General features: G+C 42.3%; 2 protein-coding genes across 3 annotated transcripts in view; both read left to right on the forward strand.

Moving 5' to 3' along the window:
• Positions 1 to 542: 542 nt before the first annotated feature.
• On the forward strand, positions 543 to 3,320 carry MTLN (mitoregulin). 2 transcript variants are annotated; one of them, XM_061626466.1, is made up of 2 exons: positions 543 to 1,037; positions 2,958 to 3,320. In XM_061626466.1, exon 1 carries the CDS (start codon positions 850 to 852, stop codon positions 1,030 to 1,032), a length of 183 nt encoding a protein of 60 aa, XP_061482450.1. In that variant the 5' UTR covers positions 543 to 849; the 3' UTR covers positions 1,033 to 1,037; positions 2,958 to 3,320. The 2 variants fall into 2 exon arrangements, with proteins under 2 accessions (XP_061482450.1, XP_061482449.1); XM_061626465.1 differs by having other exon boundaries at positions 552 to 1,045.
• A 1,723-nt stretch (positions 3,321 to 5,043) lies between these two features.
• Positions 5,044 to 26,961, forward strand: part of NPHP1 (nephrocystin 1) — a 41,344-nt gene continuing 19,426 nt past the window's right edge. Inside the window, exons 1-14 of the mRNA XM_061625550.1 lie at positions 5,044 to 5,206; positions 7,539 to 7,612; positions 9,850 to 9,910; positions 10,304 to 10,440; positions 11,762 to 12,020; positions 13,678 to 13,779; positions 14,869 to 14,972; positions 15,801 to 15,843; positions 16,247 to 16,331; positions 16,956 to 17,050; positions 19,238 to 19,366; positions 20,893 to 20,967; positions 22,680 to 22,790; positions 24,010 to 24,092. Of these exons, the coding sequence (XP_061481534.1) occupies positions 5,135 to 5,206; positions 7,539 to 7,612; positions 9,850 to 9,910; positions 10,304 to 10,440; positions 11,762 to 12,020; positions 13,678 to 13,779; positions 14,869 to 14,972; positions 15,801 to 15,843; positions 16,247 to 16,331; positions 16,956 to 17,050; positions 19,238 to 19,366; positions 20,893 to 20,967; positions 22,680 to 22,790; positions 24,010 to 24,092 (1,430 nt within the window). The 5' untranslated portion in view covers positions 5,044 to 5,134. The remainder of the gene's footprint in view (positions 5,207 to 7,538; positions 7,613 to 9,849; positions 9,911 to 10,303; positions 10,441 to 11,761; positions 12,021 to 13,677; positions 13,780 to 14,868; positions 14,973 to 15,800; positions 15,844 to 16,246; positions 16,332 to 16,955; positions 17,051 to 19,237; positions 19,367 to 20,892; positions 20,968 to 22,679; positions 22,791 to 24,009; positions 24,093 to 26,961) is intronic.

The following is a 26,961-nucleotide window of genomic DNA, read 5'->3' on the forward strand; positions in this document are numbered from 1 at the left end:
CTAGACACAGTACTGCACCTGTGCAATGTGATTCTCAGTGGGGGCTGGTCCATTAGGGTACATGGAGCACAGTCCTCCCCAACCTTAACCTGTCTTCAGCCAGCCCACGCCTGCTTCCTGCCTCTTCCTCCCTAGTCTTAACAGTTACCTTTGTAGAACTCAAAAGTGGGGAGGATGGGGGCAACAGCAGAAATAGTTGGCTCCACTGTCTTTGGCTATAGGCAGCCGGCCATTTGCTTTGGCTCCACCTATTGTTGGCCTCCCTGCTTTCCACCTTACCAGCCTCCACTGGTCATTCTGTGCATATTTTCTCAGAAGTAAATATCACAGAATCTTACCCCATAATAAGCATGCTTAGGATTGCAACTGTAGCCCATTAAACTCAGTGGAAGAATGAACTGGTCTGGGCAACTAACTCGTATATAGGATGTGGATACAATCCTGAGCGGTCTTACTTTGGGAGTAAATGTCGTTCAGTGGGACTTCTGAGCCAACATGCATAGTCTTGGGCTGTACATTTCTGTGGTCAAAGAAAAAGATGGCAGAGAAAGGGTCCTACTCCCCTCGAGCCTTAATATTATCTTCATCATATTCTTCTTTTGCAGCCCAAGCCGAAGCTTTATTTTCTCAAAAGTTACTTCTCGTTAACTTCAATAGGAGCTACTCCCGAATAAAGTGCGCGCGCTTAGGATCGCAGCCGGGGCGCTGTCTTTATGCTTAAGCGTAACCGCTAGGAGGAGCTGCGCTACAAAACTATATTATCAACGCTTCATACTCTTATTTTTTTTGTTTTGACCGCGTGCGAAGCGAAGTAGTTTGGATCTTGGGAGTCACCGTAGTAGAGTGGCCATGGCATTGAGCTCGGAGCCCATGTCGGAGCGCTCGGTGCAGTTAGCGGTGCTGTTGGCCTTCGCCTCGGGAGTTTTGGTGGGCTGGCAGGCGAACAGAGTGCGAAGGCGTTACCTGGACTGGCGGAAGAAGCGGCTGCAGGACCAGCTGACGGCCACTCAGAAGAAGCTGGACTTGGCATGAGCCGGGTGAGGGGGTGAGTGGTGGCAGCGGGATGGTGGCTGGAAAGGGTCGTGTCCTCTATGGTTTGGGGAGAGGACAGCTGGGTAAAAACACGGGGGCTGGGCACAGTGTACGTTGCATTAAGCTCCCTGGAGCAAATGCGGGGTATAAATATAATGAAAGTTAAATTTCTGCATATATGCTTTAAGTTGGATTCCTGCATTGAGCAGGCTCGATGGCCTTATAGGACCCTTCTAATCCTGCTATTCTATGATATCTGATAAAGAGACAGGATTAGGCCACTCCATGCATTTGTCAACTCTTCTTTGGGATCGTGTTACTGTATATATGTCCTTCCTTGTAGCAGCAGCTTATGGTCTATCTATTCAAAATCAATGCAGAACTGATATATATTACTTTTGATATCCTTTCCCTTGCAGGACTCCTGTGGCTTTAGTCAGTTGTATGTTACAAACAATTAAACAGGTGGTACTTCCCCCACCGTTGCAGCTTATGTTGAAAAGGAGCCTATTGTCTGCTGCATTTATGCCCATTTGGTTGTTAAATACCTGGGAAACCTCCCAAGGCTGAAAAAAATGGAACTGCCAACTTTGCAACCAGCCTCTGTAGCTGTGTCTTTAATTGTACCTTGATGTGCAGATGAAGGTTATCTCTGTTTGATGATTTCTGATGTCCCATTATAACTCTGCAGCCCCTTAAAGTGTTAGATTGTTAATTTGTACAATGACCTGCAGAAATTAAGCCTGGAAATCCTTTTGCTCATCTTATCACACTCCTGATCTCACCTAATCTCGGAAGCTAAGCAGGGTCAGGCCTGGTTAGTACTTGGATGGGAGACTGCTTGGGAATACCAGGTGCTTTAGGCCTAGAGGAAGGCAATGGTAAACCACCTCTGACTACCTCTTACCATGAAAACCCTTTGGATATATCCAAAAAAAATTTCTAGGGTTGTCATAAGTCGTAATCAACTTGAAAGCATATAACAACAACATCATATCACCATATCTCCTTGTCATTAAAAGCTTCACGTATTTAATTTCCATATGTGAGGCTGCTCACATGAGTATGGCCAGTGTAAAGTTTGCAAGTATACTGAGAATGCATTATTTATTATTATTATTGATGACATATGTATCCCACCTTTGCTCTTAAGGAGCTCAAGGTGGTGTACATGTTTCTCCTTCCTCTTTTATCCTCACAATAACCTTGTGAGGTGGATTAGGCTGAGAGACTCTGATTGGCCCAAGGTCAATCACCAAGCTTTATGGCTGCGTAGGGATTTGAACCCTGGTCTCCCAGGCCCTAGTCCAACACTCTAACCACTACACCACACTGGATCTCCTCTATGGCATTCCTCCAGACTATCTGGAACAGGTAGTACTCTCAGAGTACTCTGGAACAACTCTCAAATGTAATTGGGACTGTAAGAGCCAATCCCCTACATCTCCAGGTAATGCTGGGAGAGACCCTTATCTAAAATCCTGGATTGCTGCTACCATCAGTGCCTACAATACTGAGCTAGATAGACTTGGCATTTGGCCCCTTACTATGTACTTTGGTAAATGAGGCTTGTAGTCTTAGTCTTTAAACTGAAATTCTGTGACTTCCTAAAGTGAAGGACTTGCACTGCAGTTCTAAGCATATTTGTGTTGAAGAGCTGAAGCCAGGTTGTCCTCCTTGTTCCTGCAATTACAGAGTTTGACAGTTGCAGCACAGCATGCTCCAAGAGGAAGGCAGAAGCAACTTATTCTGGTGACGGCTGGGGTCATGCTCTTCTCCTTGCTGCTGTTTTTAGTTATTTGCCCTTTCAAATACTTTGATTTTTTTTAATTTTCATTTGCTTAAATATGTGGACTTTAAATTTTGGAGAAGCCTGAATAGGTATCAACAATTGTTCTTCATTTTGTTTCTCTTTTTATCAACAGCCCAGGAACAAATGGAAGCCACAACAAACACTTGGATGAAATCTGGAATTTAAAAGCATATTTAATGGACTTCTTAATAATGTTCTTGCACACACGCTCATTCTGAAAAAAAAGACATTGATGGAGTTATCTTTGTTATTTCATTCAATAAGATTGGAATCTGTGAAAAAGCTGAACATGTATGGAAGAATGGCATCAAAACAAATGTTGATTTGTGCTATATGCTTTGATGTTGTCAACTTGTTGTGCCAAGTTTGGAAGAACTGATATATTTTATTGTCTGACACTTGAACTGTGATGACTGAATCTTGCTGACAAGGCTCTGCATATGACTAAATAAAAAAACCTTTATTTTAACAAGTATTCTAGCTAAATTGTTGTGGTCTTTTAGCTGTGAGAAGGAAGGCATGGCGTTCTGTTTTCTTTCTAAGGCCCTTTTATGTGTGAAAGCTTTACCACCTTGTAAGCAGGAGGGTTAAGTTGGGTCCCAGTTATTTAATAAGTCCCCAGAGCTAAACTGTTTTACTGTAGCGTGATCTCTTGGAGTTTGAAACCTGCTTCATTGACTACATAAAAGAACTGAGGGTTGGACATAGTAAACATGGTAAACATGCATGTGGGTTGAGATACACTGGTGATAAACCAATTTAAATATTTATTTCATGCAGGTATATACCACTTTTCACGTAGAAAGAAGCAGCAGTTCACAATAACATTAACACAAAATGTCAATCATATAGTAAAACACACCAGCGTGTCTATAAAAGCCAACAGTCTAAAACTAAAACAAAGCCTATGAAAAGGTAAGTAACCTATGGAGAAGAGCAGTAGCTCATTAGGAAGGATTGTAGCTTAGTGATTCCAGGTTCAATCTCTGACGTATCCAGTTAGGGTTTGGGAAAAGACTCCTGTCTGAAAACTTGGAGGGGTGCTGTTGGTGAGTGTCAACAGTACTGAGCTAGATGGACCAATGGTCTGATTTGGTATAAGGCAGCTTCCTAAACTGATTGCAGATGAATTTAATGAGATAGCTTCATGTGCAAACACTTTTTTGTATGACATTTATTTAGGACTAATAGTGGCCAAAGATCTCTGGCAGAAATGCCCAACTTATTCCCAATGTGAGGTCCTTGAAGGTTACATTTTCTTGCATAATGCCCACTCATATAAAATTGGAAACCCCTCCCTCACCACAACCATCTCTTGTTTAGGGGTGGAAACATAGCTTCCCTCTTCTTGTATCAGCCCCTTCTAAAATGCCCTTTGGGAGTATCTCATCACTGCTTTGCAGCACAATACAATTATGCATGTCTGCTCAGAAGTTCCACTGTGTTCAATGGAGCTAACACACAGGTAATTGGGTATAGTATTGTGGCATAACTTGTTTCATCAGATGTGTAAATGAAATGGTATATAATGGATATAAATTGTGTGTGTGTTGGCAGAGGTACAGCCAAGCACAACACCAAGCAAACCAAGGTTATATAACCAAGGTTATATATATATATATATACAGTGCCTTGCAAAAGTATCAGACCCCTGACCAATGCTCTCATATAACTGAATTACAAATGATACATTGTAATTTCATTCTATATGATATTTTATTTTGAAACACTGAAATTCAAAATCAATTATTGTAAGGTGACATTAGTTTTATGTTGGTAAATGTTTGTAAGAAAAAAACAAACTTGTTGCTTGCACAAGTATTCAACCCCTGTGCTTGGACATCTGGCATTTCTTGCTCCATATATGGTAAAAGCCTTCGCTGTACATTGAATCTTAAGCATTACTTTACTTGCATGGGATCTAGTAATAATAATAATAACAATGATAATAAAATCTAGGTCTCAGAATTCCCTTGGGGGAGGAATGCACATTTTAAGTGTGGTAGGTAACATGCTTACAAAATCATCAACGGGGCTTTTGCTATGCCTCGTCTCGGTTCCCCGCTTGAGCAGCTCGTGATTTGCAGTACAAGGATGGGTTCTCGTCTGCGCTGCATGCTGGGACATGTAGTTCGGTTCCTCTTCTCATAGCAGCGAAGCCTTTCCCCTGTGTGAATCCTTGCTCGTGGCGCCTACAGGTGACGCCATAACCCCACGCCGCAGCATTCCGTCTCCTTGGCGACCTGCTTCCTTTGCGCAAGGCCTATAGACCTTGTGCTGGCCCACGGAATGACCGGGCGCCGGAGCCGGACGGGCCCGCTGCAGACCGCGTTGTGTCGGGGCCGAGAGCTGCGGGAGCAGGTGACTTCTCCTGCCATCCTTCTGTGTTTTTAATGGGTGTCCTCCTAGCGAGGCGGCGGGGGAATGGGAAGCAGGGAGTGGAAGGGCGCTGAGGGAAGCAGGTTCCCAGCGCGGTTACACTACAAGAGGGTTAAAAGTGCAGGCGCTGATTTAGGGTGGCAGCAACGGCAGGCTTATATGAGGCGGAGATGGAGAGAGTGGCGCTCCCGACGTGGCTGGACTCGAGCTTCCATCAATCCTGGCCTCTGATCATGTTGGTTAGAGCTGATGGGAGCTGGAGTCCAGCCACGTCTCGAAGACCACAGATTCCTCACTTCAGTAGTATGCATTATGATTGTTATTATTTTTATTCATTGAATTTCTATCCCGCCCTTCCTCCCAGAAGGAGCCCAGGGCAGCAAACAAGGGACAGAATACTAAAAACTTCTCAAAAATTAAACATCTTAAAAATAAAACATTTTTAAAAAAACAATTCCAGAACGAACACAGATGATTACTACACGTATTGCAAAACATCATTAATAAAGCTAAACAAGTTACTGAAAATCTGCAAATGTACTCAAATCAAAGACAGAACCATGCATCATAAAGTTGTGGCGTCTGGCACATTGAAGAAACACTGCACTGGTTGACTGGGAATGTTTTTTGCGCAGTTTGCATATTGGTGCTAATGCAGGCTAGGGCATGGCTGCGATGAATGAGATACTGAGGTTGCAGTCTTATTGCAACCTGGAAGTAAGCTCCATTGAGAAACATAGGACTATGCTGTAAATGAGAAATCTTCACTTGTAGATCCTCAACTGTTCTCAGCAACTCCTCACAACAGGAATCCACAGGCAATTTAAAACCTATTGCTGTTCTGAGATGCACGTTCAGTCTAAAAGGATACCTGTGCAGATCTGCTATATGTAGACCTAATGTCACAGAGAGTTTCAGTGTGGCTTTTAATATTTATTTCAAACATTTATATATTGCTTTGAAAGAACAATTAATTTCCTAAAGGGCTACACAAGGACATACAAGTTTTTGTTGTTGTTATGTGCCTTCAAGTCGATTACGACTTATGGTGACCCTATGAAACAGTGACCTCCAATAGCATCTGTCATGAACCACCCTGTTCAGATCTTGTAAGTTCAGGTCTGTGGCTGCCTTTATGGAATCAATACATCTCTTGTTTGGTAAAAATGCTGCCACAGAAAATTTCTGTAAAACTCATATGAAACCATAGTGTGTTTTTCAGGAACTTTTATTTTATTTAACAACTGCTTAACTCTATAAACCTCTAAGCAGAGTATATAAAAACACATACAGATACCCTGTCTGAGTTGCGTATGACAACTCATCACAGTGCAAGCTTACAAGTTGCAATTGGTGCAGAACATGGCAGCCAGCCTTCTGATGGGTACTGCTGGTTGGATGCATATTATACCTGTCTTGAAAGAGCTGCACTGGTTTCTACTGGGTCCAATTTAAAGTGCTTTAGTTGACATATAAAGCCCAACATCGGCTTGCTAAAATGTCAAGAACAGCTGGGGAGGCTCTGCTCGTGGTACTGCTGCCAAATGAGGTGCAAGCGGCAGTGAGCAGAGGAGTGTTTGTTTTGGTGGTAGCCCCTATGTTATGAAATGCTCTCCAAGATGCATCTTTCACTGACGCTATAGTTTTTGCAGGCAGGGAAGTTACACCTTATTGCTGAGGCTTATGAAAGGTTGAGGTGAGGCGATACTGTTAATTGATCCACTCCCTCCGTTGTAAGTCCCACTGAAGTTAGTGGCAAGTGTTTATAGGAGTGCAACCTTGCTAAGTTCCCCCTCTCCATGACGGTGACTGCTGCTGGTGTGAGGAGAAACTACCAACATGGTGGCCTGCAAGTTCTAATGCAGGAATGCGGAACCTCAGCCTTAGAGCTTTCTGTAGGACACAGTACTTCCCAGCCACATCCTTTCTCCCTTAATAGGCTAGAATCTATTCTTGAACTCTGATAATGGTTCTTGCGTGCCTGGATGGAGAATAGAAAGAGATGTCTGAGTAAATAAACATTTGTAATCCCACCTACTTTTGCTTTGGCCCTGCCAACCACTGGCATGTGGCCCCTAGAAATTGCCTTGAGGAGAATGCAGCTGTTGGACTGAAAAAGTTACCCACTCCTGTTCTGATACCATTCAGATGTGTGAGTATAGGGAAGTCATCATAGAGGTGCTGATTCTTGCAGCAAATGTAGCGTATAGAACTGCTAATTCTTTTTGGAATTCTTCCTCCTAAGTTTTACATATATGAGGCTGTACAACTGTTATCATTTGACAAAATAATTCTTGGTCCTGTAATATTTTAGGTGGGTGCTTTGCTTCAAGAAAGCAAGGAAGCAGGGGCTCTTGACTCTGAAAAAAAGAAAAACCTTAGTCAGAGGTAATGTACATTTTAAAAATTCCTTCTGGTAGGTGTAATGCAAATGTATTTGATGTCAAAGGGGCAAAAATAACATTAATAGTTGACTTCTCAGATGTGAATAAATACGGTTAATGACCTAAAAGTGTTTTAGGCTCCAATATTAAATATAGTTATATGGAAGTAACTTTTATTAAAATCAGAGGGACTTAATTCCATATGACATTTGAGGTGCATGATAAAGTCATATGTATGCACAGATGTTCTGATATGGCAGACCAAAAGACTGATGAGATTTTTTTTCAAAACTCTTCTAGGAGCATTGAATAATGATACTCTTTTGTTTTCTCTTTTAAGAAAAAAAATGTTGAGATCCTGGGCTAATCCACATTGGGCTTTTTTTAACCGGTATTATCTGTTCTTGCCTTGCACATGTCACTTGCCACCACTTGTGTTGATATCACTGATCCTTTACTCTGCGATTTCTCAGACTGGTTTCATGCTTACTTTTTTGAGTTGCTGTGTTTTACTACTTCTGTTCCTGTTATGTAAACCAGCAGCATAATATTATTACTATTTTGGTGGGGGTGGCTTCGATCCTGCAGAGCTAGTTTGGCATCCTTATCCCCACCTTCCTTCCCTGGCCCCGTCTTTGACCTTCTGTGGGAAGGAAGCTTTACCTTCCATTTTATTCCCATCAGCTGAACACTCCTATTAATGATGGGTCATATTAACTTTTCTTAGACACTACTTACATTTTCAATAAATAATGCTGCTTCCTTGAATGGATGCAGGGTGCAGGCTGAATGGCTTACCCTGCCAGGGATGGCTCAGGGATGGTAATTAGGCATAGACAGGCAGGGAGAGAGGGTGACTGGGAGATGAGGGATGTGTGGAAGAGTGCTTGTGAAAGATGCGCTGAAAGTCTCTGATACTTGTTGCCTCTGCCTTTACCACCATCACACACACACACCAGCTCCCTAATGACAGTTTGATTTCCATTATTGTTCCTTTCAGTTGCTTTCTGGGAGGAGTTTATGGCAGCTCCACTAGACATTATGTAGAGATGGTGCTATGAATGTATTTTTGAAACTTGGCAGGTGGGAGAAACAATGCAGTGCTGGTGGGAGATACCAGCTGTCTGCATATAGCTCTCTGTGCAAGTGGACATAATGTGCATGTGTAGACCTGGATTAAAAGAAAAAGGGATCTTTCAAACGTCATGTAGAGCCTCCCACTTTTTATTGCACTTCTTGGAGGCATGTAGCACAGACTCTCATTGTAAACAAGCAACTTACAGCGTGGTATTCTATGCAATGTAGATCCAGCCCCTCTCCAGTTGGGTATCTAGAAGAATAGAGGTGGATTGATGTTAGTGTCATGTAGACATTTGTTCGTTTATTAGAACCCCCACATGTGCTGATTTGCAAGCCAAGGGTACGTCCTTGTGATCCCTTAGCAGTAATTATGTGTGCTTTATCTGGGAGATGGGGAACCTGTGGCCCTTCAGATGTCCCTGGACTACAACACCCATCATGCCTGACCATTGGCCATGCTGGCTAGGGCTGATGGAAGTTGGAATCCAACAATATATGGAGGACCACAGGTTCCTCATCTCCTTCAACTGTTAGGAGATACTCAGGATCTCAACAGTTAAATCATACCTCACTCTGTGTTGTGATCCTGAGTACATGCTGTTCTCTAAAAATGGAAGTGTCTTCCCTGGCCAGATCAAAGCCCGCTTGGTCTAGTAACCAGGAAGTGCTAGTTGGTCTACCAGAGGACCACAATCCACAATCCCTGATCTAGGACTTGTTGAGATCGTCCTGGGTTGTATCCAGTTCTAGTCCTACTCCAAGTAGATCCATCGACATTAATAGATATGACTACCTTTGGTTCTTTAATTTCAGTGGCTCTACTCTGAATTTACTTAGTTGAATACAACTCACTGCTGTGTTTTATGAGCCAGGAAAGCATGCAGAACAGTATGGGTTCCCGTTTCAGCATGTACACACTTTTTCTCTGTCTGTATACTAAAAAGGAGGGTGAGCACACAAGCAGCAGTAGTAGTAATGCTCCATTGTCTTCCCCTGCCCAGGAAAGCAAGCTGTGCTGTTACAGTGACATTAATCTCAGTGTGAATGGCAGATTCTGTGGCTGGTGTATTAAAATTGAGCATTTGTGGTCTTGGGGCTCAGCATCAGTCTTTGTTAATGGGTAGGCAGTATATACAACACGGTTGTGTTTTTTTGTTGTAGATGCTTGGAGCTGAAGAAGTCTGTTGATGAAAATTCCTCTGCTGTTCAGAACCTGAAGAAAGTAAGTGTTTTAGATACAGTGTTTCTTGTTTCCGCTAAAGTTGGAGAGGAAGCTCAGAAAAAGCTTTCTGTCAGGGTAGTAACTAGCACTGCAGTGCTTACTCTGTCAACCCCCCCCCCTTGTGTATAGCCCTCTGGACTTATGACAGTCTAATTTCAGTGGACTCTGTAATGTACACAACTACCTTAGGTATCTGCATGTGTGATGCTTTGCCATTTCCGAAGGCAAAGGGCCACTACCTTTTTCAGCATAAAGGATCATGTGAATGTTTACATGTAATTAGCATACTTCCGTGAAAGTGATTAATGCCAGGCTATGCTAGATCAGAGTCTAGTTCAAATCCTAATGCACCCATGGATGCTATCAACAATCTGGTGTATTGTTATCTCTCAGTCAGATGAGCCTGCCCCTGTGGGAAATTATAATCAGAAAAAAGATGAAGAAGGAAAGGAACTGTTAAACCTTTCTCAGCAGCTGGAGAATCTTGCTGCAATCCTTAGCCGGGAAAATGTGACCAAGGACTCCAGCATGTAAGTAGATTAACAATAGGATCCTTTGCATGTCTGTTCAGAAGTAAGGCTGAACACCTAACCCTATTTACCTGGTAGTAAGCCCCAATTAATTCAACAGAACTTACTTGTGAGTAGACATGGTTAGGCTAAGAGCCTAAGTTCCATTGATTTCAGTGAGATTTACTCCCAGGTATGTATAGGATTGCAGTCTAAAACAGGTATTATATGTATTAATCAAGCTGGATTATCCCACGCCTGCTTGAGCATGGGAATCTTTAGCAATATAAAACTTCCCTGTCATAACTACAGATGTGTAGCCATTGATGCTTTGTCTCCTACAGGATTTTAGCTTGTCTTGTTAATGTAAGCTGCTAAGTTGCTTTGGGTCACCTTGGTGAGAAAAGCGACCAACAAATATAATAAATAAACAAATAATCTGTCAGGTGCTTGCATATTTGTTAACTGCTACCTGCCCTGAGTTAAGGGATGGGACTGCTTAGAATTCTAAATGCATTCAAAATGTGAAATTGGGGAATCACTGAAACACCAGGGCTGCTTTCACACATGGGCCTGATTGTGTTAGTTTAACGGCTTAAAAAGACAGGGCTTCTGTCCCAATTTCTAAAATTCTTTTCACACTGCAGTAACTTTTGTGTTAAGGAACAGCAGCTTTTTCAGCCGATATACCAACATTTTGCGCAAAGGTCTTACACACAGCTTGTTTTTGTCCCTCACCCATTATACACATGCACACTGTTCCCCACTGTGTAGGAGGTCTAAGATCTTGTCCCATCACCATGTGAGCCCTCTCTCTTGAGGATCTGACTTTTTAAATTGTTTTAGTTGTTTTGACACAGGGGTGTGTGGGGGAAATGTTGCGGCTATCTGCACCAATGCCAGAATATTGGTACAGTTTTCATCAGGCAAAAAGCCCCTTGCATGACTAAAGGGAGGGAATGCCCTGCATGCTGGGATACCTGTCACGTGAGCAGATGCAGCTAGTGAAAAACTTACATGATTTTCCGGGTTCCCAGCCTTGCTAATGGATTATTTCTGGTATCATTTATCATGGAAATTGGCACTAAACTTGCACTACATTCCACTAGAATTCCAGAGCTAGCTTGTATGCCATGTGAAAGATCAAATTAAATGTGCAAATTACCAGGTAAGAAATTGTCAGAATAACAGAATAAAGTGCAGTGTGAAAGCAGCCCTGCTCCTTCTTGCATCCCTAGAATAAGAAAGGGGAAGGCTCCCTATGATATTGTCTGCATCAGCGGTTGATTAAAATGAGTAGTTGTCAAAAGACTGTGGCTAGCTCTGTTTCTTTTTTGCTTAGAGATACAAAAAGGAAAGGCAGCCCAAAAACACAGCAGGAAAATGAGGAAACGGAAGAAGATGATGATGATGAAGAAGAAGAAAGTACACAAGATGATGACGAAGAAGAAGATGAGGAGGAGGAGGAGGAGGAGGAGGAGGAAGAGGAAGACAACTACAAGGATCATAATGAAGACAAACCAGGAGTTGATTCAGCTATTACACATTTTATCACTCTTGGTGATTTTGCTGCACAGCAAGAAGGGGATCTGACATTTAAAGCAAGTAAAGTGTAATACTAGTTTCCATGGGCCCACCTCTCCAAGTACTGTAGCTGTGTAGCATCCATTTGTGATTGTTGAGCTGGTATAGATATTGCATAATCATCCCCAGTCCCACTCCAATGCCTTCCTGGAGTGTCCAACAACTTTATATGATGATGCAAGAGCGCTCTTTGGCTCTCACTATAGAGTAGCAAAGTTTATCAGTGCTGCTATGCATGTGTGAGGTAGCAATTTAGCTCATGATGCCAATGCAGTGATGGAGGCACAGCTGTTGTTGTATGTGATCCTAAACATTTGTTTGCTGGCATGTTACTTCTTAGGAACAGGTGACCATTGTCATCATCATGGCTCAAGAGAGGAGGGCAGCAGTGCATCTCTATCCATGGAGCCTTCTCAGTGGAGTCTGGGTTAGCTGGTGTTATGGATTTGGCTAAAGCTTTATCCTTACTACAGTGTTTCCTCAAGTGCAGCGCCTTTCCTATTACTCTTACAGGAAAAAGTGAAGATGTGGATTGATGTAGGTACTAAGTATGTCCCTGGTGACTCTCGGAGATTTTTGTCTTGCTGTCTCCCCCACTTACTCCATCTTGCTGGTTGTAGCTCATCTATTTTGTCCCATACCATTTAATGGGAACATTGAAAATCAAGACCAGCCCACCATCTGCATAGCTCTGTCCTGGATTCAGTTTCTTGGTCTTCCCAGAGTGTCTGTCTAGGTTGTAGCAAAGGGACAAAGTACAAGATCAAACTTCTATGTATGTGATGTTGCAATTCCGATTTAACAGTTCAGTACAGCTCTATTAAAATAAAACAGAAACATTCTATCAAGTTGAATGGCACTTGCACTAATTGGATTAGATTCAGTTTTCCACTTCCATTCACAGAAGGGCTTTTTCTCAAGTGGAGGCATCTGCAAACAAAAGAGGAAGGAAAGTGAGTTTTGCTGATTCTCCCCGTCCCCTGTAGCTCCCTGAGCCTGTGACAATCTGCTCCAGAGGACTGAGGAACCTTCCAGAACAGGGTGGACGGTGATGCTGGGAGCAGGAGGAAGGAGGAATTGGTGGAGATCACTTCCTCTTCCATTAGTGGATTCCTCCACTAGATCAGAAATTCTTTTGTTAATGGAGGGACTCCTTCCATTCATAGCTTGAGAATCTCCAAGACAACTTTCTGATGTGCTGTATTGTTCAGAGCATCTATAAAACCATTTAATATTTACATGTCCAGCTCTAGCATCTTCTACAGTAATGTTTTACATCTATCAATAGAAAGATTAGAAAAGCATTTGCTTTGGAGTAGAAGACAACAAACTGGACTATATAGGAACATAAGAAGAGCCAGCTGGATCAGGCCAGTGGCCCATCTAGTCCAACATCCTGTTCTCACAGTGGCCAACCAGATGCCCGTGGAAGGCCTGCAAACAGGGCCTGAGCACAAGAGCCCTGTCCCCTCTTGTGGTTTCCAGCATCTGGTATTCAGAATCATACTGCCTCTGACCGGGGGGTCAGAGCATAGCCATCAAGGCTAGTAGCAAAGTGACCTTGGGGTCAGAGCATAGCAATCTTGACTACTTCTTTCATTATATATTCAGAACAGACAGAGTATCTTTATTAATGTAGTTTCTCTCCTGTTTTCTCTCTTTTCAATATTGAAGAAAGGTGAAGTTCTTCTCATCTTTGATAAAAAGCCTGATGGTTGGTGGCTGGCTAAAAATTCCAAAGGGGAGAGGGGCCTTGTGCCTAAAACCTATCTTATGGTTGGTATACATCTACTTTTCTGTTCAGTTCCAGTTTTTTTATTATTATTGTTGTTGGCATCTGTCCACCTTAGTGGTAGTGGGCTTGAAGCATTCCTCTAGACGAGTGGATCCAGGGTGTGGTGAATGCATCATTGTGGGAGGGAGTGATTCCAGCCGCTCTGAAAGAGGTGGTGATCCAACCGCTCCTGAAAAAGCCCACCCTGGACCCACTGGTCTGTGACAATTACTGACCGGTCGCAAATACCCCCTTCTTAGGGAAGGTGATTGAGAGGGTTGTGGCACAGCAAGTACTCTTGGATGAAATAGATTATCTTGACCAATCCAATCTGGGTTCAGGCCTGGTTATGGTACTGAATTGGCCTTGGTCTCCCAATGGATGACCGTTATCGGGAGAAGGATGGGAAGTGCGACCCTGTTATTCTTACATGATCTCTTGGTAGCTTTTGATACTATTGACCATATATCCTTCTGGGCCAACTTGGTGAGATGGGTATTGGAGGCACTGTTTTACAGTGGTTCCGATCCTATCTCCAAGGTCATTTTCAGAGAATAGCATTGGGTGATTGTCTTTCGGTTCCCTGACAGTTACGCTGTGGGGTGCCACAGGGTACTGTCTTGTCCCCCATGCTGTTTAACATCTATATGAAGCCCTTGGGAGTGGTCACCAGGAGATTTGGGGTGAGATGTCAGCAGTACGCTGATGATACCCAGCTCTGTTTCCCTGTAACATCTGAATTGGGAGATACCATGCAAGCCCGGGACTGGTGCCTGGACTTGGTGGTGGGCTGGATGAGGGCCAATAAACTGAGTCTGAATCATAGCAAGGCGGAGGCGCTGTGGGTTGGTGGTTCCCGAGTTCAGATAATTGGGCAGTTGTCTGCTTCGGATGGGGTCATACTTCCCTTGAAAGAGCAGGTTTGTAGACTGCGGGTGCTCCTGGATCCATCTTTGTTGGTAGAGGCCCAGGTGACATCAGTGGCTAGGAGTGTCTTTGACCACCTTTGGCTGGTAAGACAGCTGCCGCCATTGTAATGTATCAACTTTGCAGATAATGCGATTGACCATTGTAGTGTAATAACTTTGCAGATGAAAGGCACGGAAGGAGAGGACCAAGAACCAAGTGAAGAGGAAAGTGAGGAAGATATAGAGGTGGCAGATGAGACAGAAGGAGGAGCCAAAATTCTGAAAAGGTAAGGGGATCCTGGCTCTAAGTACAAGTTCATTTTCATTCTGTGTAGTTTGTGACTGGGGGCTTATTCCTTACAGAAGCAGCCTTGCGGTAGTTTGTGCGTTTCCAATTTGAACTTGGCTGATTTCAGCACCCACCCATCTGGTCCTTTACTGATTTTTATCTAACGCAAGAGTAGATGCAGTGGAAGATAGGTAAAGCCATATAACCTGTGTAAAATAGGAAAATCACGCTGTTTGCAGTACAGATCGTTTGGGTGGATATCACTAAACAATCATTTATAAGAATCAAGAAGGAGAAATAACCCATTGAGAAGTAAAATAATTAATTTAAACTAATTAAAGAAACGTAATTTCACCTGGGCCTCTGAACTTAATTACAGCAGTGCAGCTGTAAATACTGTAGTTTTTAATAATGCTTGTGTGTTTAGGTTTTTTTTTTAACTGTTATTATAGGAACATTTTGTAATGTGTTGTACACCACCCTGGGCTCCAGGTGTGTGAGAGGAAGAGCAGTAGAGAAAGCAAACAAATAATTAAATTAATGAATAAATAAAATATATAATCAGATCAGCCATTATACATGGTAATGAAAGGCAGGCAAGGGGTGAGAAAATTAAGACTGCCTTAGCCACAAACCCCAGTCCCAGTTACTACTTGATCAGAATACAGGTTATTGGCTTTTCCCATTGAAATTTCCGCTCAGTGTACTATATGTCAATCCATCAACAAAACACACACCAAGTGCCAATTTGCTCATCTATGTATTTGCAGTATATTAATTTCTGGGTCAGTTTTATGTTATATTCTAATTTTTACATCATCCACAGAACAGATTCGCACTGGAGTGCAGTTAAAAAGGCCATCACGGAGGTAAGCCAGCATTTTATAGTATTACGTTTGTATGCCATTAATTATTTTTTAATCTTTTGCTTCATTTTTCTTACAAAGCAAAACCAAGCTGCCATACTGGCCTTGTAATGCAGTATTCCCTCTCTCAAGCAGTCCAACTATCAGCAAACTGGGTATCATTATACTTGAAAAGGACATGCACACTGCAGTCCTAGTCATGTTTGCACCGGAGTAAGCCCCACTGTGTCCAATGAGGCCTACTCTTCAGTACGTTTATATAGAACAGCAGAGTATTTCTGTTTGGCTAGTTGGTCTTCAGGAGTCTTGGTGTTTAGTGACTTGTTGCTCAGAGACTATTATGAAGACAGAAAGAACTGATAAATGGAATAGATGTCAAGAACTGAAATATTTCTCTTCTGAATAGAATAATACTTTGGATGCATTGACAACTATGGGAGCTGTTCCTGCAGGATTCCGACCTTCAACACTTGCACAACTCTTGGAAGAAGGTAGGAGTTTTGTAAAACTTCCATTGCAGTGCGAGGCAGGTTTATCTCAGAGTTTGAGGCAAGTTTCTCTAAGGAGGTATGAACATTTGTTAGGAGATGACCAAAGCTCTGACTGCAGAATGCTATCACTGCAAAGAAGTTTATGTATTTTAAAGCATATTTTTATTGTATTGTTCATTCCTTTAGGTTCTTGACAGCAATGGTGATAGAAATCTTTTAACAGAGTAAAAAGAAAAAAGGAGTGGCATTTTTAAAAAGTGAAGATGTGAATTTGACAAAAACATGTTTTCAAGCACATGTGTCGTACAGGAATACTTGTCAGGCAGTTGGGATTAGCTTTGGCTCCCTCTCGAGTGAACACTTGGTGCCAAAGCTGGGTTTGCTGCTGCTTAATTTGTGAAAAAGCCCTCCTAAAGTTGTGATCCTAGGCACACTTACTTGGAAGTTCTGGAATCAATAAAAGCTTTCACCAAATCAATATGTGTTAAGCTTGGTATGTCAGTCTATAATTGTGTTACTCCTACAGTTTTGAGGTTGTTAACTTTTATACTCCATTGAAAACAACCAAGAGGCATAAAGGGAGATGGGAAAATAACACACTAAAAATGTGCATTGTTCTTCTAGGAGTTCAGTTTCGAGCTTCTTACTTTCTACAACCTGAGCTCACACCTTCCAATCTTTCTTTCCGAGATCTAGTGTGGAACCCTGAAAAAGGCACTGTAAGTATTTGCTCTTAATAAAGCCACATAAATGCTATCTTCAAGGTTAACAGAGAATGAGGAAATTGGTAGATGTGACGGAATAATGATGGGAAAACATTATGAAGTGTAGCAGTAAAATTCTTGTTTTCTTTCTTGCTGTAGGCAATCTGCATTAGTTTTTTATCATTTTAGAAACTGGTAATAATAATAAAACAATTAAATTGTGAGTCTCCCTATTGCTTCTTGTAGCTGGGTGTGAATACCAGAGTATAAAATAGGCAAGCAACATACCAATTGTGTGCCTGATTGCCATGTATATGCTTTTTAAGGAAGAACAGGAATAATACATGGAGCCATGATTGATATTTGATGTACCACCTTTGTTTAGGGCTTCTGTATTCACATCCTAAAAGTCTCATGAGAAGCAGTCTTCTCTTTTCAAAATTTTTAATCTTAGATGTTTTCATAGCTTTTTTTTAAGTAACAGTTTTGAAGATGTTTTGTTTTATTGTGTTTTAAAGTTTGTTTTTAAGATGTTTCAATGTTTTTAGTGCTTTTGTTTGCTGCCCTAGGCTTCTGCTGGGAGTAACAGCGAGATATAAATCAAATAATAATAATTAATAATAATAATACAAAGCAGCTAATTAGAGAAGAATTCACAGGTGTATGTTTGTCACTTGTTGACTATAGCATTTCTTGATTGTGTACGTTGTTCAAAAAACATCATAAACAGAGCATTCATATCATCTCATGCACACTGGATCCAATACTTGTCAGAGGAGGCAGTTTACAAATCAACTGAGAGTCACTGAGTAATGGGAGACCAAGTTATGTACGTGCACATGAGAATCAGTTCCAAGTTTTTTTGCATCTTGCATGACCTTGACGTGGCAAGGAATTCAGTCTACTAGTTTACAGGGCTAGTTCTACCAAGGAGATAAACCTGTCTCAGGATTATTACTTCAGACTGCACATCATATTTCATGTGACTGGATGCTTCTTCAGTTTCTGCAGATAAAAAAACTAGGTGTCAGGAGGAACAGATTTAGCCTAGTATGTTTTCCTTAACATGCTAGTTTTTCTCTGTGGAGAGTGTCATGTCACTACGCTGCCAACACTCCACCTCTAGCAGAGGGAGAAGTGGTTTCCCTTCTACCACAGTTTATAACAAAGCTGCTATTAGGGACTCTGCCTATTTTCCCCAGCCCTTGTTATAAACATACAGGTTTCCAGTCAAGCCTCAACCCCCCTATGTATCTTTTTGACTCTCAAACATAACGGCCCTGGAGTGGTCCTCAGCAAAGGTTTTCTACCTCAGTTAGAGCAAGGTCTCAGATTTTAACTGCCTTTGTTCTCATGGAATCATAGAATAGTAGAATTGGAAGAGGCCTATATGACCATCGAGTCCAGCCCCCTTCTCAGTGCAGGAATCCAGCTTAAAGCATACCCAACTGATGGCTGTCCAGCTGCTTCTTGAATGCCTCCTAGGTAATTGGTTCCATTGTCGTACCACTCTTAATAGTTAGGAAGTTTTTTCTGGTGTTCAGACGAAATCTGGCTTCCTGTAACTTGAGCCCATTATTCCATGGCCTGGGATGGTTGAGAAGAGATCCTCCTCTGTGTGGCAACCTTTCAAGTACTTGAAGAGTGCTATCATATCTCCCCTCAGTCTTCTCTTCTCAAGGCCAAGCATGCCCATTTATTACAGTCTCTCCTCATAGGGCTTTGTCCCACAAGATGCAGTAATGGCCACCAGCTTGGATGGCTTTAAAAAAAGATTAGACAAATTCATGGAGGACAGGGCTATCAATGGCTACTAGCTGTGATGGCTGTGCTCTGCCACCCTAGTCAGAAGCAGCATGCTTCTCTTCTGAAAACCAGTTGCCGGAAGCCTCAGGAGGGGAGAGTGTTCTTGCACTCGGGTCCTGCTTGCGGGCTTCCCCCAGGCACCTGGTTGGCCACTGTGAGAACAGGATGCTGGACTAGATGGGCCACTGGCCTGATCCAGCAGGCTCTTCTTATGTTCTTATGACTGTAAACATTACTAGAAATTACTGTGCATCTAGAAATGCTAGTGTGGACTTACAATGCAATCCTATACTTGTCTGCCCAGAAGTACGTCTTGAGTTCTTTTTAACAGAGCTTACTTCCAGGTAAGTGTGGATAAGATTCCAGCCTTAATGTCTTGTTTTCTTTCTCTTTCAGATTCAGTCAAGGCCAACTCGGCTATCACTGGTTGTGACCCTGTGGAATTGTAAAGGGATCCCTTTTCCTGGGCTGAGCATACAGGTTCTCAGTAGACATGTTCGACTTTGCCTTTTTGATGGTAACAGAGTAAGTTCTGCAAATCAATTAACCTGAAAGATTAAACCTTGAATTCCTTCCAATATCCTGATCAAATTTATGAACTAGGAAAAGGGTGCCTCCTCAACTGTCATATGGTATTTGTGGTGGATTTACACAGTTGCTGTATGATTCAGGATACACACACACACAAACAAAAAGCACACAAGGAATGAAATTGCTATTTTTTTTATAGTACAATTTTTTCAATGCAAGTACTAAGCCAACTGAGATCTAACAGAGCAATCCTAATTGTAGGAAATCCTTGTAACTTAGGCCGGCAGATGCTACGTCTATTACAAACTTCATTCAGGAGCCTTTGGGAGGGGCTACTGCTGCCCGACCCAGCAGGTGACTGTTTGCCTGCATTTTGAAGAATGCTCCATAGGTCACATGGCCAACCTAAATAGGGTTTGGAACAAGTATAAGTCTTTCATTGCCCTGCCCCCAGGAGACCACTTTTATGGGGTTGCTACCCCAGTATAAATTCTACCAGCTTGTTCCATCAGTTGAGCCCTGGTAGAGCTAGGATAGCCCTGGCTTAGCCAGGTTAAGGAACTTATGCTGGCATATCTTTGGCTGAGCCAGGATGAAGGAGTTACGCTGGTGTAACCCTGCTGAGCCCTGTCTTAGCCAGGACAGCCAAAGATCCACCTATTCCAAACTCTGCTCATTCCGGGAGATCTTGGGTTTGGCTTGCACAGTAAATGTCCTTTTGAGAAGGATACCCTATTGGGGAGATACATATGTTCCTGGTGCTATTGGTTATTCTAAAAGCAGAGATCTCTTCTTCATTATCTGAAACCTCAGTATTATTTCATTCATCATTTATTGTATGTATTTATGTGGATTTCTAATCCATCACCCACCTACCTTGCATGAGGGCTGTGGGCCAGGCACAGACATTAAAACCAGCAGTCCAACAAAGCCAACAAAATAAATAAACATATGCACTGAAATATAAAAATACTCTGTTAAATCACATTCCTCCATATGCGTTAAGACCAGCTATTGCTGTACTCCTATTTGCATACAGTTCTTTATACTACAGTTTAAAAGCTTAATTTGTGCTTGAGACATGCATTCCAGACTTCTCCTCTTTCATTCTTTCTGGTTGTCCTGTCTTATACCTACAGCTTTGCATAATATTTATCTGCACACACTCCTGTTAAAATGTGGCATTGAAATATTTAATGTTCAATAAGTAGATTCACTTGCTGTTCCACCTATCGGAGTGTGGAAGGATGATAGACATGATTGTTTCAGCACTCTTAAGCATGTATCTAGTGATCTCTATTGCAAAGTGAAAGCATCAATTTATGATAGGTTGGGTTCAGTGATTGTATTTCTAAGTTGCATGAGCTGTACAAGGTGAAGGTTGGGCTTTAAAACAAATTGTGATCTTGTGGTGCAATAGGTGGGCTAACTTCCCTTTCTTCTTCATTGCCTTAATCTACATTTCTTTATTCAACACCTAGATTTTAAGACTTCCATCATGATTTCTTTTCTGATTTTAGATCCTGAGTAATATTCATACAGTTAGAGCTACGTCGCAACCCAAAAATCCCAAAACATGGACTTTTTCTCCACGGGTAAGAATACAGAGGAGATTATTGGCAGATTTGATATGATAAATTTTGTGTATATTTAGAGGATTATGAGCTGAAGTATGTACAGTTATTTCTAGTACTATCTGATAATAATCTCCCCCAACTTTTCCAAATGCTATTTATCCATTGGAGAGCCAGTGTAGTGTAGTGGTTAAGGTGTTGGACTACGACCTGGGAGAGCAGGGTTCAAATCCCCACACAGCCATGAAGCTCACTGGGTGACCTTGGGCAAGTCATTTCCTCTCAGCCTCAGAGGGAGGCAATGGTAAACCCCCTCTGAATACTGCTTACAATGAAAACCCTATTCATAGGGTCGCCATAAGTCGGAATCGGCTTGAAGGCAGTCCATTTCCATTTTTCATTTATCCATTACATGTGATTTAGAGGATGGAAAACTGAAGCATAAAAATATATGGCAACTTACCTCAGTTGCCAGGCTGAATGAACTTCAAGTGCTATAATGCACAATCTGTGGCAGCCACATCTTGGGCTTGGTGAAATCCTACTGACGACCAAACTAGATAAGATGTGGGAAATCCATGGATTTGCTGTTTCCTTTTTTAAAAATTAAAAAGTGGCTTGGGTTGGAGGTCAGAATACTGGGTGGGGGAGGGGGGTTCCCTTTCCCTCACCTCATGTGATGTTTCCTAATCTAAATCATCTGCTCTGCTGGGAAATATGTGGGCAAATATAGCAGCTTGGGGGTGACTTAGATCAAGAAAACTGCTTAAGGAATCAGTCCCCCTCCCTTGTCACTCTGGCCGCAGTTAAATGCTGCCCACTTGCTTTGGGTTTGGCCCTAAGTCAAAGAGAGCTCTGTAAACCCTGAAGGAAGTGTAGTGGATTGTTCGGCAGGTGGCAGTGTTTCTTCTGAATTGGTATTGAAATCATGCAGCAGAAGGGAGTTGTATGGAGATGGGAGGAAAGAGAGCAGCTTTATAAGGAGCGGTCCATAGGCAAATACTTCAGATACACAACGTAATTGTAAAAGAAGGGAAAATTTGTATCAGTTTTCAGAAGGCTACTCCAAAAGCATTGCTAAATGCTATATTTCTGGGTGTATTTGCATGTATGTCTTTGATTCGATGTCAAATTCCCCGCTTTCCCCCCTGTAATATGTAGCAACAGAAATTCATTATGTCATGACCTTGTGAGTACCACTTTCCCCAATAGCAGGCAATGATGCAGAGCGGGGACATGGAAATACATGATGTAATGCTGCAACTTAGCATCATGGATTTCCATTACCACACACTAGTGGGGGAGAGAACTCAGTAAAAGTGTTGCCATTGTTGGTGGCTTCCATTTTTCTTCATTATATTGGATAATCGTGTCAGAGTTTGTGTTATAGAGGGAATTTGTTGAGTGAATGGAGAGAGTTGAAGAGGTGCTGAATCCTCTTATCATTCATTAGCTGAGCTTTGCTTGCTTTGAGCAGCCATTTAGAACTGGGCAAGGAAAAGAACACTCCAGGATGAATGGCCTTCAGAGTAGAAAGGCTCTGCCATTCTCTGGTGGCTGCTGCTTATATCTTTGTGGAGAATAAAGCATATGGAAATATACTGGTTGATGGTGATGTTTATGATGTCATTTGGTAGTTTCTTTTTAAAACAGGGAAGCATTCTATTGGTGCCTCAAGAGTGTCTTGACATCAAATGCTTAGATATGTTTGTTGCTTTTTTCACATTTTGTAGGTCACTGGCATCTTACCTTGCCTGCTTGATGGTGATTGTTTTATCAGGTCCAATTCTCCATCTCCAGACATAGGGATATTATTTGAACTTGGGATCACTTATATTCGCAATGTAAGTTCATATAGGTGATTAAATATGTGAAACTGTATTGGAATACAATTTCTCTGTTGATATTTTTTTAATATACAAAGAGCTTGGTGTTATAAGATACAGACAGTATTCAGTATTAAAAGAATGTCAACCTCCCATTAGAACTGACACATACTTTGTGTGTGTGTGTGTGTGTGTGTGTGTGTGTGTGTGTGCGCGTGCGTGCGTGCATGTGCGCGCTGTTGTCCTGCACTGTGATCTGGAAGCCTCGTTGTTAACTGTATATACTTTTATTGTTGTTGTTGTTGTTATTACTACTACTACTACTACTACTACTACTACTACTACTACTAAAATATATTCCACCCTTCCTCCCAGAAGGAGCCCAAGTCATTTTACTTGAGATTTAGATTAATAAATCAGAATTACTGAAAAATGAAACTGATTATGAAGGCTGTGTTTTTTACCTTCCTTTTTGGGCAGCTCATGAAATTAACAACATAAAAAGAGCCCTGCTGGCTCAAACCAAAGGCCCATCTAGTTTAGCATCCTGTTCTCACAGTGGCCAACCAGTTACCTGTAGGAAGCGCTCAAGCACTATGATTCCCAGCAAAAAGTATTGAGTGGCCTAATGCCTCTGACAATGGAGGTAGACGATAGCCATTATGGCTGGTAGCCATTGATAGCCTTATTCTCCATGAATTTGTCTAATCCTCTTTTAATCCCATCCAAATTGGTGACCATGACTACATATTGTGGGAGCAAATTCCATAGTTTGTGAAGAAGTACTTTCTTTTGTCTGTCCTGAATTTTCCAATATTCAGCTTTATTGGATGGCCTTGTTTCTATCTGGTAGGCCCTTGAACCCCTTTCTGTTGTAGAAATGACTGATCCCTGGGGATTGCATGGAGAAAATGCAAAACAAGGCTGAGTATGCAAGCTTGATTGCCTTGGTGATAGCAGCAGCCAATAAATCCCATTCCTCTAGGTGCATTTATGTGCATGAAGAAACCTGCCTAGTTTTGAGTGGCAATAGTATAGTATAGTTATTGGATTCCTTGGTTGAAGGCAGAGTTGAAGGCAGGGAAGAGGAAGGAGAGCTTGCTATTGCTGCTTCAGTTCAACACCTAACATAGATAAGGTGGGAGGCAGGGAACAGATGGACCCAAGGACTGGATAGTGCCCAGACGTTGTACATTTTAACAACCTGGATAATCAGTTTCATCCACCTATTTTCTAGTCAACAGGTGAGAGAGGCGAATTAAGCTGTGGCTGGGCATTTCTAAAACTTTTTGACTCAAGTGGACTTCCAGTTTCCTCCAAGTAAGTTCCTTTTTGAATTGGGGGGGGGGGAGGGAGGAACAAAATGGAGTGAGGATACAAAGATGCATCCAATTCACCTCATTTATTTATTATTTTTGTATTTAATACATATATATCCTACCTTCCTCCAAAGAGCTCAAGGTGGCATAAATGGTTCTTTTCACTTTCCACATATTTTATGCTCGCAACAACCCTGTGAGGTGAGCTATGCTGAGTGACTGATCCAAGGTCACCCAGTGAGCTTCATTGTTGAGTAGGAATTTGAACCCTGGTCTTGGCCCTAGCCTGACATTCTAACCACTTCACCATACTGGCTGTGCTTTCTTAGCTTTGCCTGGTGCAAGCTGTGTGCCAGAAGTGAAAAATGTACTGCATCAGCTAACTCCAGGAATTCCAGCAATCGAAGCTGATGATGCAGCAGCTCTGGGATGCTTTGGAACGGGTGTCTCACGTATGGTAGTGCCCATAGCATCCATGTGCCAAATTATAGTTCATTTAGGCACCTTGGAATTTCTTGGTGAATGCTGTTCAAAAATAGTTGTGGAAGATTGCGTGCTGCTCCCTGGCACGTTCCGATGTTTGGATCAATAATCACATATGTTAAATGGCCCTTATTTTGGAATTGGGTGTAGTTGTCCAGGGTCTCAGCGGGTCTTGGATCCCTTACTTTTTTGGGAGCCAGGTCCCAACAGGGTTCCTATGTCTCCAGTGTCCTATGAGCCAATCGTTATGAAAGAAGGGCGTGCTAGCCACTGAGAAGAGTCTTCTAACTTGCTTCCTTGTTGTTTCTTGCTGATTGGAGCCAATCACAGTGAAAGGAGTTTCTATTAGTTCCTACTTCAAAAAGCCAAGTTGTGGAGAGTGAGAATTCTGTATTTGCAGAAGAGATAGTGAATCCTAATGATAGCACCCCATCTACATCATGAAGCAGTCTGGTAGCAGCAGGAGATAAATGTGTAGACACTGCATTCTGTAATTCAAGTAATATCTCTGACAGTGAGAAAGGACAGTCAAATGGTGACAGTTGATAGAGAAGCCGAAAGTAGCATTTAAGCATGGCCAGATTATTCTCAGAAGGTTGTATAAGGGATGTGTGGCTGTAACTATTATGAAGGGACCCTGCACTTCTGAATTTGTCACTACACTATTGTTTAGAATACTTTCCCCCCTAATTGTTTCCAGTTCCAGAAGGCAGCAAGGTGCCAGTGCAGATGCTAGGGCCTTGATGGTGCCATAGGGAGGACTGACAAGGTCTTTGGATGATGACCAGAGCTTTCAAACAAGGGCATCATGTGGTCTTTATTTTCCCCTTAGCCTTAACTAGCCCTGTGTAATTAATGGGCAGCAGGAGAATGGTGAATCTGCCCCTTAATTGCACTATTAAGAGCTGGTAGGTTTTTCACAAGAGTTTGGCATGTGGCTTCGGTTGCTTATATGGGCCATTTGGCAGAGAGGACTCTCTGAGTGTTCTCTTGGTTTGTGTGTCTGTCCTCCTCTGCTCTGTGTTGGTTAAAGGGATCCATTGAGGTTCTGCTTCTGAAGGAATCCTGAAGTTGGCTGTGCCGTCAAAAGATTACTGTGAAACTTTTCAGTTTAGAAAGCTACCCTATAGAAAGTAAGACCATGGGTCCATCTAGCTCTGTAGTGTCTACACTGACTGGCAGCTGCTCTCCAGGTTTTCAGGCAGAAGACATTCTACCTGGATATGCTGGGACCCTCTGTGTGTAAAACAGTTGCTCTCTTGCAGAGGTATGTGTGCTTCTTGTGTTGGCCCTTGGAGGTTTGTTTCTTATCTTGGCTTTTGGGGACCATATGAATGTTCTGTGTTCTCCAATGTCAGGGCGTCAAAGGTTTTTGCTTTAGCATTGGCAGATTTTTCCTCAAAGTCGGAGGGCAGCTGCTGCTCCTCCTAAACTTTCTCAGATTATTCTTAATTTGTTTGTTATGTAGTGGCCCTCACACCAATCCTGAATGTTAGGTCAGTGTAATTCCCATTTAACATACAGGGATCTGAGGATGAGAGATGTACTTTCCAGAGGCCCTCTCCCACTGCAGCCCATCATGCCACTTCTAGGGGAGCTGTAAGTGATGCAGTGGTGCTGCCGCTGGAGAAGGATCAGCAGCCTCTGTCCCCAAACACACACATGAGTTGTTTTCTGCTCCCACATGGGGCTCTTTGGAAGGTGGCCATAGTGACTTATCCACTGGCTCTCACTCCTACCGTGCTGCTATTTCCCTATTCCCTGCCAATGCTTCCCCATAAAACTAAGCTTAAAGCAATAAACATAGCAGATATACATTCAGTTTAATGGTATTTATTTGACAATAATTCTGTATTACTGTACTTCAAAAGCAAATAAATGCAGATGCATTTGTAACATTTTCCAGCTTTCCCGTTCTTTGCTAACAGAAATATTTTTTTTTCCATTGGGGGGAAAAATGCTAGAAAGCGGAAGTCTGAATTGGAACAGGCAACTTGGCTCTCCTTCAGGATCAAAGTATCCTTGGGATTTGCTCAATGTCTCAGCTAATTTTCTCAACTGATTATTTAAAATTTACAATCTTGTAGGCTAAACCCAGGAAGGGAGAGCCTGTGGCCCTCCAGATGTTGTTTGGTTCCCATCAGTCCAAAACGGCATGGCCAGTAGTCAGGGATGATGGGAGCTATAGTCCAGCAACATCTGGAGGACTACAGATTCCTCATCCCTGGCCTGAATCTACACTCAAATCTCCCACTGGAATCGATTGGACTTACTCCTAAGCAAGTGTTTCTGAGATATGCGATCGCTTCACAGCTTCCAGAGGCAAACAAATAGGCCACACGTTTCCATTCTCATCAACTATGCATTTTCTGCCTGTAGTATATATC

This window comes from Rhineura floridana, chromosome 4, assembly GCF_030035675.1.
Source record: "Rhineura floridana isolate rRhiFlo1 chromosome 4, rRhiFlo1.hap2, whole genome shotgun sequence".
Classification (NCBI taxonomy): domain Eukaryota; kingdom Metazoa; phylum Chordata; class Lepidosauria; order Squamata; family Rhineuridae; genus Rhineura; species Rhineura floridana.